At 35.0% G+C, this 12,402-nt stretch overlaps 1 protein-coding gene across 3 annotated transcripts in view; it reads right to left on the reverse strand.

The window, feature by feature from the left end:
• The window catches only part of CPD (carboxypeptidase D), a 58,922-nt gene that overhangs the window by 18,449 nt on the left and 28,071 nt on the right, over positions 1-12,402 (reverse strand). For all 3 annotated transcript variants that reach the window (XM_072939101.1, XM_072939100.1, XM_031685865.2), the window contains exons 4-11: positions 11,957-12,126; positions 10,755-11,104; positions 10,132-10,323; positions 7,927-8,094; positions 3,613-3,722; positions 2,796-2,898; positions 1,666-1,808; positions 143-312 (exon numbers count right to left, since the gene is read on the reverse strand). In XM_072939101.1, coding sequence (XP_072795202.1) covers positions 143-312; positions 1,666-1,808; positions 2,796-2,898; positions 3,613-3,722; positions 7,927-8,094; positions 10,132-10,323; positions 10,755-11,104; positions 11,957-12,126 — 1,406 coding nt within the window. The remainder of the gene's footprint in view (positions 1-142; positions 313-1,665; positions 1,809-2,795; positions 2,899-3,612; positions 3,723-7,926; positions 8,095-10,131; positions 10,324-10,754; positions 11,105-11,956; positions 12,127-12,402) is intronic.

The raw sequence follows: 12,402 nt of genomic DNA on the forward strand, positions 1-12,402 counted from the left end.
GTGTAACCAGCTTTAAACTTCTCAGCATTCAATTCAAGTTTGCTTAGCAGGCTCTATAAGGCTTTCTGGCAATAATCTTTCAAAATGAAACTATGGTTGTTTCATCTCCAAGCACTCAACTTCAGGGCACTCAGTCACTCACCCTCGAGCAGATGCTGTGATTTTATAAGTTCCTGGAACCAAGAGACGCCAGTAATCTCCAGTTTTGTAAGTAGTCACTGGGTGGTTAATTTCAGCAACACTAATGGTGGCATTTAATATACCTCTGCCGTCTGTGGCATCTAGGACGAATCCTTTGACACCCTGATGAACCTGGATAAAGGACAAGGACACCCAGATTTCACTGGTAAAAGTCATCAACTCCTATTGTGGGAGCTCACATCCAAAATAACAGATTGTTAAAAAATATAAACATGTGGAACAAACAGGGCTTATGGAGTTCAGAGTATAGCTAAATGTAACTGCCCACTAAACAAAATATTTTAGCTCCTGAAAGGCAAATTTTTCATATAGATCTGTCTTTATCGTGAGGAAGATAAATAACTGTTTACACTTGAGCACAAATTTCAAAATATAGGCCATTCTGCAAGAAAACTGGCCTGGCTATTTTAAAAAGAAAATGTCATTTTAAAAACACCCAGAAGGACTATTCTAGATTAAAGAGAGTAAATACATGTAATAATCAAATGCAGTACATGAACTTTGACTAGATTCTGGTTCTAAAATACAGCTATAGAAAGACATTTCGGGGACAAGAGGAGGAAATTTGAACATGGACTAGGTATTAGGTAATATTAGGGAATTGCTGTTAATTTTCTTAGTTAAGATAGTGGCAATTGGAGATGGCATGTAGGAGAGAATAACCTTACTTTTAGAAGATGTATTCTAATATATTTAGGGATAAAATATCGTAACACCTGCAATTTACACTGAAACAGTTCAGCAAAACTGTGTGTGTGTGTGTGTGTGTGTACATAAAGCAAATGCAGCAAAATTTTAAAATTGTGCTAGGTGAAGGAATCTAGGTGAAGGAATAGTAGTACTTATTGTGTTAGTCTTATAATTTTTTGATGATTAAAATTTTTCAGAATAAAATGTTTAAAAAAATTAGTATGCAAACTCACAGCCTTTATGCTACTCCACTCAGCAAAAACAAAGCAGAAACGTACTGACACAAAGTATTGGTCAGATAATCCTGATAACTTTAACCACTATTAGCATATTTAATAAGTCTTTACCTACTGGCCACCATGCATATACAAACAAAAGGAAATTAATCATCTCACAGTAAACCACTGGCAAAAGAAAAAGAATAAAACGTTTATCCCATACCCCATTTTTCTATCACTTGACAAATGGTTATGTGTGTATTCAATTTTTGTTAGCCTTGTATAAAGACAAGGGTAAAAAGTGACTACTAACCATTAACAGCAAAACATCATTACATTATTTAATCATTTTCCTCTCCACACATACAAATAAACTCATTTCCATCCATGAATTTTCTATATAAACCTTCTAAAACAGTACAGGAGGTTTAACATGGATAGGTCAAAATGGAATTCAAATGGGGTGTATTCCACAATCAGTGCATGAAAACCACATGTACACACAAAAATCTTCTTGCTCTTGGGGGAAATTTCATGTCACTCCTGAATAAGTCACCTGTTTCATAAACTGGATTAGAGATCTTCGATTCTGTTCCCAAAATTTTGGCAGATCTTTCTCAAATGGGTATTTCACACAACCTAGTTCAATAGTCACTTCAAAGCAATTTGTTTGTAAATAGTTCCAGTCCTGCATACCACCTAAAGGATAAAAATTTAAATCCGTTACTCTGAAGCTTTAAGTAGTTCAGATCTCAAATGGTAAGCAACATTCCTAGTAAAAAAAGTCAAATTATTCTTTTATCAGCATGGTTGAAAACCAATAATGCATTCATTTGAGAGCTCTTCGATGCCTGTGGTATAGGCAGAACATCTGCACTTTCATGCTCAAGAAGAATTCAAATGCAGCTCCCACTCTCCTTATTAGCACATTTAAGGCTCTTTGTAATATAGCCAGAGGTAAAATACAACACTTTCATCAAGTTTTAGGACATCACTTTTACTTAAAACTCAAAGCACACCAAGTATAAAAATATTTGAAAAGGTTATTTGCCTTTTTAAAACTATTTATGCAGTATTTTTAAAAGAATGATTCTTTCTTAAAATTAAAAAATCAGTAACAAGGAGCACCCTCCAAGAGGACAGAAAATCCATCAAGTTATATGACCTTGATATTGATAAAAGAAAATTTCACTGAAATTTAGGGAAGTCATTCTGGTTTATACATGAATTAACTTGAATTTTACACTAACTAAAATAGCCTGCTGGTGGCCTATCAAATGTGCATTGTACTTGTGCTTTGATTATTAAGGAAAAGGGCACACTGATGAGAGGCAAAGAATGTCCATGTCAAAAATAAAAGTTAAATGCCCCTCTTCCTGGGATACCAATGCTGGTCCTCCCTTGATGATAAGACTCCCTTCCCAGGTGCCAAGGCCATACTGACTCACTGCGTACATGCTGGTATGCTCTTTTTTTGAAACCCTGAAGAAATTCATCCCTGATTTGTTAATGTTTCTTTGTTCTGACAAGATATAAAACTGTGCTGGAAACCATGTTTCTCCGTTCTCCAGAGCAGCACCTCAGAGTAATCCAGGCTAGTCCTCAGTTTGGCTCAAATAATACTCTTTCCTATTCTTATTATTGTTTACTGATTATTTTTGTCAATAATATAAAAGATTGTTTTACCTGGTACATTATACCAACTGGCTCCATTTGTTATTCCATGTGGGAAATATTCATTAGGGTACATGTTCTTGCAAGGTCTACCTTGAAACATCTGGGAATTTTCCTTAAAAAAAAACAATAATTTTATTTGTATATATTTGTATCTGCATCAAGAAACACAGGAAGAATAAGGGAAAAAAAGAATAGCTACCAACAGGAGTACCAATAGTTACCAATGTGGACTCATGGAAAGCAGAGAGTCTTTTCAATGGATAGCTTTCTATGTCATTTTGATTTTTCACTGTATGGATTTATTACCTATTTTCTTCTTTAGTCTTTTAATATGGTGAATTACACTGACTTATTTTCAAATGTCGAAAAAGAAAGCAGCTACAGACAATATGTAAAAGACCAGTTGTGGCTGTATGTCAATAAAACTTTATTTACAAGAACAGGTGGTGGGCTGGTTTTGGTCCCAGAGCTGTAACGTGTCAACCCCGCCTTAGACTACTAGGTTTATATTTAAGTACTTGTCAAGTGAAATAAACTAGCATGCTAGTTTATGTTTGTTTAGTTTATGATGTTCCAGGTACTGTGCTAAAAGCTGTAGAAGAAAAGATATTACCTGAGCTTAAAGGCTAATGGGGGAATACAGGCAGTATGTTTAAAAGTGAGGTGGGAAACAGAGGAGAAAAAGAGGTAATGCTGTCTGAAAGGAATCATGGAAGGCTTAATCAAGAAGAAAGCATTTGACCTAAGTCTTGCAAGACTTTGTTTTAACGCATTTTTAAACAAAAAATGAATTTTCATGGTATTTTATGTTTAAGCACAAGCCTACCTTGGAATAAGAAAGTGCTATTTGTTGAAACACAGCATCATCTGGTGATTTACTGTATGTGGCAACACCTTGTTCATCATCATCAAAAGGGTAGTTAACCACCAAAGAGCCTACAAGGGAAGTGAGGAAAATGCATTGTGTTATTTCTTTCAAGATGAAGCATTAACATAAAGTGAGCTTTTCACAATACTGCCACAGACAGGAAATCAGTACAATTTTCCATGGCTAATTTCCTCAATAGAAATGAAAAAAAAAAAAGTTGCTAACTTCCTCAACAGAAAATCAATGTGGATAAATGAAATATTAAATAGCTATGCATGACACTTAAAGGTTGCCTTAACTGGAAAGGTCTTGGGAATTTATCTGAACTTACAGGTGTAATTTACATGTTAGTGCTGAAACCAGAAGTCATACAGGCTTAATTTAAATAATTTTTGTATTTTAAATAATATTTATAATATTTAGGATCAGAAAAATTGAGCAAAATTGGATACTCTTTCAGTAAAATTCAGATATTTATAAGGTCATGGAATCTTAAAAAAAGAAAAGACCTTTGAAGTCCAATTAACACAACCTCCTCAGATTTTATTTTGCAGATGTGGAGTCTAAAATGGAGAGGCTAAATGACTAGTTAATGTATGGTAGTAGAGCCAACCTTGACCTTCATTCAGAAAAAAAAGCTAAAATTTTCTTTTATGATCATACTATAAATTAGTCAATTGAAATTATATCCCACAATTTTTCATGACCTAAAGTACAGAAAGTGATGTTTTAAAACGTATGTAAAGGATATTAACTCCCTTCATGCTCCCCACAGGGCAGAAAGCAGTTAGGGTGCTTCTCAGGCAAAAGCCCTGAACTACTCCCCTACCACAGGACCAAAACCTTTATTTTCCTACTAGTCACACTGTTTTCATTGGTCCATCTGTCCATTTATTCGGCATCTATTAGGCTACTCAGCTTTGCCTTTTTTGTCATACCTTGGCATGGAAGTAAAGGAATATATTCAACTTGAATCCAGATGAAATAATCCTGTGATAACAAATATGAGCAAACATTCTCATATTTTTAAAAAATTTAAGAAGTAAGTATGAAGAGCTGTGCTCATTCTATTCCCAAAAATAGTTCTAAAAAGAATAAGTGTACTTCATCACTTGTTCCTACACAAACTACTCCAAAAAATTTAATTTCACCCTGGATCTGTGACCCATGTCTAAAAATTACAACAGAAAAAAGTCAACTTCTACTTAATATTGTCTTTCAAATGGCTAATTTTCTAAGGCCAAAAAAAGTCATAAAAGACTTAAGATATTCCAACAAGTTTATTTTAAAAAATTAGTATGAACACAAAAAGCATGAGCAATAAAAAACAGATAAATTTGACTTCATCAATTAAAACTTCTGTGCATGAAAGGACATTATTTAAAAAGTTAAAATACAACCTATAGAATGGGAGAAAATATTTGCAAATCAGCAATTTGATAAAGGTCTAGAATCCAGATTAAAGAAAGGACTCCTGCAACTCAACAAAAAGCTGAAAAACCCAAGAAAAATGGGCAGAAGACTTGAATATAAAATTCTCCAAAGAAGATATACAAATGGCCAAAAAGCACATGAAAAGATGCTTAACATCATTAGCCATTAGGGAAATGCAAATCAAAATTGTAATGAGATTATCACCTTTCACTCACTAAAATAGCTATAAAAAAAAAAAAAACCCAGAAAATAACAAGGTAAGGACGCAGAAAAACCATGACCCTCATACATTGCTGATGAGGATGTAAAATGCTTCAGTTACTGTGGAAGTTTGGCAGTTCCTCAAAAAACTAAATATGAAATTATCATCTGATGATATTTCCATCAAAAAGCCAAACATAGAATAACCCAAAAGAATTGAAAACACAGACTCAAATAGACATTGTATGACAATGTTCGTAGCCGTATTATTCATAATGGTAAAAAAAATGAAAACAACCCAAATGTCCATCAATGGATAAATAGATAAACAAATACAATGGACTGTTATTCAGCCATAAAAAGAAATAAAGTATTAATATATGCTACAATATGAATGAACCTTGGAAATACTAAGCTAAGTGAAAGAAGACAGACACAAAAGGTAATATATTACATGACTTCATTTCTATGAAATATCCAAAATAGGCAAGTCCATAGAGACAGCACAGACTTGTGGTTACCAGGGCTTAAGAGGTGTGGGGAATGGAGCAACTGCTTCATGGGTAAGAGGCTTCCTTTTGGGGAGATTAAAATGTTTTGGAATTAGATAGAGATGGTAGTTGTACAACACTATGAATGCACTAAAAGTCAAAGAATTATTTACTTTAATACAGTTAATGTTACATGAATTTCAGTAAAAAAAAATCAGTATCAAAATCTACAAAAAATTTACTTTTCTCTATATTCTTTCAAAATCCTTCTAAATTGTTAAGTTGGAAGCAAAGAACTCCTGTTAAATTTCTTTGCCAAGATTTCAAAATTCATTTAAAGATTTTAAAATGAGAAAACAAAATACATTGTGGAAAGAAACATACCTATATGATTGAAGATCTATCCCCCACCATGCCAAGGTCTTGATACCACATGTGTACATATGTAAATTATTTTCACTGGAATGTAACTAGTATTAAGTTTTTAGATTTAGCCAATATGACATGTGATGTATTCTGAGAACATTTTTAAAAGCTTTAGGTAAAAAATATTTTCTTTCAAACATGGTATAAAATTCATAAAGTAAGAAAAAAGCCAAAAAAGTATTTTGCTAACCAGGCTATAACTTCATCATTCCTGTTTGAGTCTTTGAGAATCTTCCATGATTACCAATTATAGAAGTATTTTCTCCTACTACCGGCAAGCTTTCAAAGCAATTTTTGGAGACTCTCGATTACTTCTTAAATACAAATATACATAAGTGTGTACTGTCATTTATAAAATGGTAGGTTAATCTATATGACATGAAATCTCAACTGTGATGCATCCTTGGATATTCCAACAAATGTTGACATTAAATTTCTTACCCACTGCCCCTGGTGCTAATAACATCATTCTTTTTTTTTTTTTAACTTCTTGAGATAGAATTCATATAGCATACAATCCATCCATTTAAAGTTATATAATTCAATGTTATTTAGTATATTTACAGGGTTGTACAACTGTTACTATAATTTAATTACAGAACATTTTAGTACTCAAAAAAAAACCCCAAAACCCATATCCATTAGTGGTCACTCCCCATTCTCCCCTATCACTATCCTCTACAGCCTGAGGCAACCACTAACCTATTTTCTAACTCCATGGATTTGCCTATTTCTGAATGCTGCATAAAAATGTAATTGTACAACATATGGTTTCTTGCGGTGGGCATCTATCACTTAGCATGTTTTCAAGGTCCACTTATGTTAAGCATGCATCAGTACTGCATTCCTTTTCAGAGCCAAGTAACATTCTACTGTATATCACATTTTATTTATCATCAATCAGTGGACATCTGGGTTATTTATACTTCTTGGTTATTATGGATAATGCTACTATGGACATCCACGTACACGGTGACGTGTAGACATATGCTTTCAGTTCTCTTGGGTATTGACACTTTCATTTACACAACCCTAGTTGGACATTGTGATGATTTTTAATCTTGACCTCTCATCCTATTCAACTGATAAATTCCTGCTGAATTATATGGAGGTGTATGAGCTCAGATACTACAGGAGAATGAGGTCACTGTGCTGCAGTTAAATAAACAACAGGTAAAAGATAAAAGAATGTCAACATCTAAACATATATAAAAGGGCTTATTAAACTTCAGGGAAAAATAAGGGCTAAACATTTGAATCTGTTAGTGTTTAATTTTCATGAATGACAAAGAACATGTTAACCAAATTCCCATGAGAGGGATAAATATAAAACACTTGTGAGGAAGAAATACAAAACACTTGAAGAATAGAGTGACAGAGAAATACAGGAAGGGAGAGGGAGGAAGAGGGGTGGAGGCCAGGGGGGTCAGGTGAGACAGAGGAGAAGAGATGGATGGACAGAGAGGAAGAGGGAGGGAGGGAACTGGGAGAAGGGAGAATGGAGGACTATGGGATAAGGGAAGGGTGGGAGAGGAATGGGAAAATAGCCAGGAAATTGGCTTAAAAGGATTGAGAAAAGAGCTTTATTGTTCTTTGCCATAAAAGCAATAACAGGATACTTGCTTTAAGATAGCCTAAGACTATAAACAGATAAAATTTCACTAGGATTTTCAAATGCTCTCAACAAGAATTAATTAGTGAACTATCAGGTAGCTGTTACCTCCATGCAGGTTTGCTGACAGTACAAATGGATAGGCCTTCATCCAGCTCATTACAGCAATAGTTTCTGGTTGGGTAGGATCCGTGATCTGAATGAACTGGTCTGGGAAATTTCGGTTCAGGTCAAAGTTGTTGCTGTTGTTTCTGCCAATTACACTTACTGAATCTCCTGTATGATAAAGGATTCAAATTTAAGCCGTGTGTCACTTACATTTTAATCCAACACATACCACTTTAGCTATCTTAACCCACAGGTAAGTGTGAACATATCAGGCTCCACTGTGATCAATCACACTATGACTGAAACGGGGCAGCACCCTGTGGGGCCTTCCCGGGCACAAAAGCTCCTCTGTATCCCGTTTCTTGTTTGCTGAAAAAAGGCTTTCGTCCTCCCTGAGTTCAAAAGAGCACTCACGAGCAGTTACTAATTAGGAAAGTGAGGAAATGCAGAAATAAAGGAAAAGCAGTTAAGCAAGAAAAGTAATGACAATAGTTCAGGATAAAACAGAGCCCTGGTTCTTCCTCAAAGGCTATACATAACAATTTGACACATATCTTTGAGTTGTTCTGCGGGAACTAAGACCCCCACCCAGTAGAGGGAGGCAACTACAGGCTGAGTACATGCATGCAGACCCCAGACTGGTTGGAACCAGAAAGTTAATGATTAAGACTCCTGAAACATCACGCTGTTACCTCACCACCAACCAATTAGAAGAAAGTCATGTACTCTGTAGCCTTCACCCCACATGCTGCTTCTGAAAACTCTTCCCTGAAAGCTATCGGGGAGTTTGGGTCTTTTAAGCACGAGCTCCCCATTCTTCTTGCTTGGTGTCTACAATTAAAGTTGTACTTTCCTTCACCACAACCTGGTGTCAGTAAACTGGCTTTGTCGTGTGGAGGGTGAGGAGACCCTAGCTCGGTTAGGTTAACATGATTAAAACACACATTGTTTTTAATATTGTACATTAAAAAGAAGTATCTCTCCAGATCTTTTGAATAGAGAGGTAAGACCATTATCCTTTCATTTCTGCCCTTGGTCATACTTTGATGGGAAAAAATCCAACCATATGAATTATATTAAAATAAGGCTCAAGCGTCAACAATCTACATACAATGACATGATCGCAGTGTTGAGTAGGCATGACTGAACTGAGGGGGCCTCCACTGTACTAGTATACAGGTCACTAAAACAATGTAAAGAAACAGACCAAATGAAAAGAAAAAAAATTGTGGTATGCTTACATTAAAGTGATCACCAAAAGGTAAAGTTAGTCAAGAACATACTTGGAAGTTTAACCTGATGGAGGAGAAAGGGTTCAACTTAAATTTATTCCATTTGAATAAGGGGTAGGAGCCCTATTATTGTTAATATAATGAGAAAAAAAACGCAGGTGAAAGAAAATGTACTGGAGGGCTCACTAGTTTCATCTTTCAAAAAGGTCTCAAGGGAGGAATGTGGGAGGGATTTGTGAGGCTGACAAGGAATGAGGTCTTTAGGCAGAGAATCTAAATAACAAATAAGGATTAACCTGGTCACTTATTAGTTGATTCTCTCAGTGTTCAGTCAGAGTAGTGAACCACGTGGCTGCATATTCACATTGTGATAGCTATTCTACTCACTGGTATCACTGCCTGGAAGGAACCACAGGTTGGAAAAAGATGGGTTCTCACTCTCTCAGGGTTCTGCATAAGGTGGCCCACGTAAGCAAGCTGCTCTCCCTGCCCTTACTATATTGCCCCAGGAGAGATGGGCTAGCTGAGAGGGGGCAGAGGAATGGAAAGTCAATAATTTGGCAGTTTTAGAACACATATGCATGAGGAGAAGAATTGGGAATCAAAAGAGAGTCACTGGCTTAAAAAGTATTTGATTTGAGTTTTCACTTATGAGATAAGGTTCCCATGACAATAATTTAACAAGAATTACTGTTAAAATGGAGCAATTTGTAAAAATCTTACATTATTTTAGTAAATAAGAACCATTACCAAAGTGGAGAATTCCATTAAATATAAACTTGGTAACATAACTGTTGAATGAACTAGCCTATCTTATAAGAATACAAAAGCTAGAAGCAATGATAAATCAATTATCAGAATAAATAGGAAGAAATTCCAGGGAAACAACCAGTTCAAATCCTTTCCTACCCCCAAATAATCACACTATATAATCATCAAAAAGGTTAAGCATTAGTAGACAGCTATTCTTTACCTTCCTGGGCCTTTTCATAGCCATCAGGATTCATGGATGGCATAAGGTGAATCCTAGTGTTAAGAACCAAGTCTGTTACTTCAGGATCTGTTCCAAAGTTCTTACAAAGGTATTCAATGAGGTTCAACAGCAGTTCTCTTCCAACCACTTCATTTCCATGCATGTTTCCAATGTACTTAAATTCTGGTTCACCTGAAGACAAAATAACTATATGGAAGACTTTTTTCTTCTTCATTTATCCTGAACTCTCTCTGCTTTTCCCCCAACATATACAAAGACTCAGAACCAAAAATTTAAGAAAAGATATATTTTGGCCAAAGAAACAGGGAATAGCATCTTATACCATAATATCCTTACCAATATATAAAAATCCAAGTAAACCATACATGCCATATAATATAAAAATAAAAATACTATTAGCAGAAAGAACTATGTAGTATACTAAATATTGCACCTAATACAGATTATCAAATGCATTTTCTTTTTTTCTAGCAAAAAATTAGTTACATTTTCTTTGATCCAGTTTTACATACTGTAGGTGATCTTTCTAGGTGAAACAGAGCAACACAGCACATAGCTCTGAAAGGCAATACTGAAATTATGCATAAAACTGCACCAATTACCTGGTTCATGGACACCTGGATTATCTGATATTTCCATTACATAAAGTTCTCTTGACTCTACCGATTTTCCCAATGAATAAAGCCGGGTGATGTTAGGATATTCATTGGCAAATCTTCTCAAAAAAATTTCCATGTCAGAGAAATGGTGGTGGTGAAAGTCCTTTGGCTGAATTGGCTGGTGGGAGGACTGTGTTCCAAGAGGACCATTAAGTATAGCAACTGTGCTGGCAGTTACTACAGTCTCAGTTGTGTCAAGTATTACTGAAGCCACAGTTGGCCGAAGGGAAAAATTCACCTTTGTGGCTGGTCCCTCTTTCACTACTATATTATTAATAGTCAGTGGCATATACCTGAAAAAGAAAATTTGAAAAAGTAGATGGCAGAGTTAAATGGAAACACACAATGCTTGAAAATTATAAAAGTACAAGAGCCTTTTCAAACTCCTGCTCTTAGTAATCTATCAAAACTCAAATCAAATAAAGATTTATATATACATTCAAGACTTTTAGGATATTATCTCACAAAGAATCCCCGATTAAGTCTTTAAAGAACTATTTCTCTTAATATTCTTTCAGGTTCCACACATTAGAATGCTTACACAAAATTACATTTAGAGGAGAGAATAGGATGAAAGATGGAGGTCATTAATCCACTGTAACTACTGCTACAATACTCAAAGCAGGGATAAATTATCCACTTCTTTGCAGTGCCTTACCAAACAGACATTCCAACTACTTTCCCAAATAGGAAAGTTCAAAGCTAAAGGTAATTTATTTGCTGAAGGTAAATCTTTAGCAAAAGGAGCTTCCAGAAAGGTATCCAGGGGAAGTAGGAAACCACTCATTTCATATATTAGAAAGCTGACGTAAGACAGCTTTTCAAAATATCTTTTACGGAATCCTGAGTTTCTTCTACTTTGGGATTCAATTAGCCTTGAGGGCAATGCTTTACACAACTGATCATCTTTTCAAGCTTTTAAAACTGTCTTTCCTCCCAATTTTACAATTATGTTTTGTATCCAGTTGTACTGTTAATGTGACAAAAGACTCCACAATAGGATTCTCTCATTAAAAAAGGGAAAAAAAATTGGAAAGTAAGGAAAAATAAAAGCCAGATACAGTAAGTAACATTTCCTAGACTATATTTCTGTCTTATATATAAACAGAAGCTTGACATTTTAAGAGTCTAGTTTAAATTCTTACCCAGTTAAAACTGCTGTAATGTTATACGTTCCAGGAACAAGTAATCTGTGGAAATCACCAAATCTGCCTGTTGTGATATTATGATTAATACCAGCCACTGAGATAGTTGCATTCTCTAAGCCAGATCCTGTTACAAAATCTTTAACAAATCCTGTAACTCCAATATGGACCTAAAAAAACAAGAATCAAAGTAGACTGCTCAGAAATAAACAATTTGGCAGGGAAGAGAACATAACCTCTCTGCACTGATGCTAGAATTTCTAAAAATAAGGTTACTCCTCTATCTCTCTGAAACATTTTTTAATCCCTCCAAGTTAAAATAAAATATAGACCAAAAAATTAAATCTTTAAATTTAAGTCATATATATCTGAAACCTAGACTGACAAAATGTGCTTGAAATTCGCTCTCCTCAAAGCCAGACTTCTGTTTTTCTCAACAAGATATA

Source organism: Vicugna pacos, chromosome 16 (genome assembly GCF_048564905.1).
Source record: "Vicugna pacos chromosome 16, VicPac4, whole genome shotgun sequence".
Taxonomy (NCBI): Eukaryota; Metazoa; Chordata; class Mammalia; order Artiodactyla; family Camelidae; genus Vicugna; species Vicugna pacos.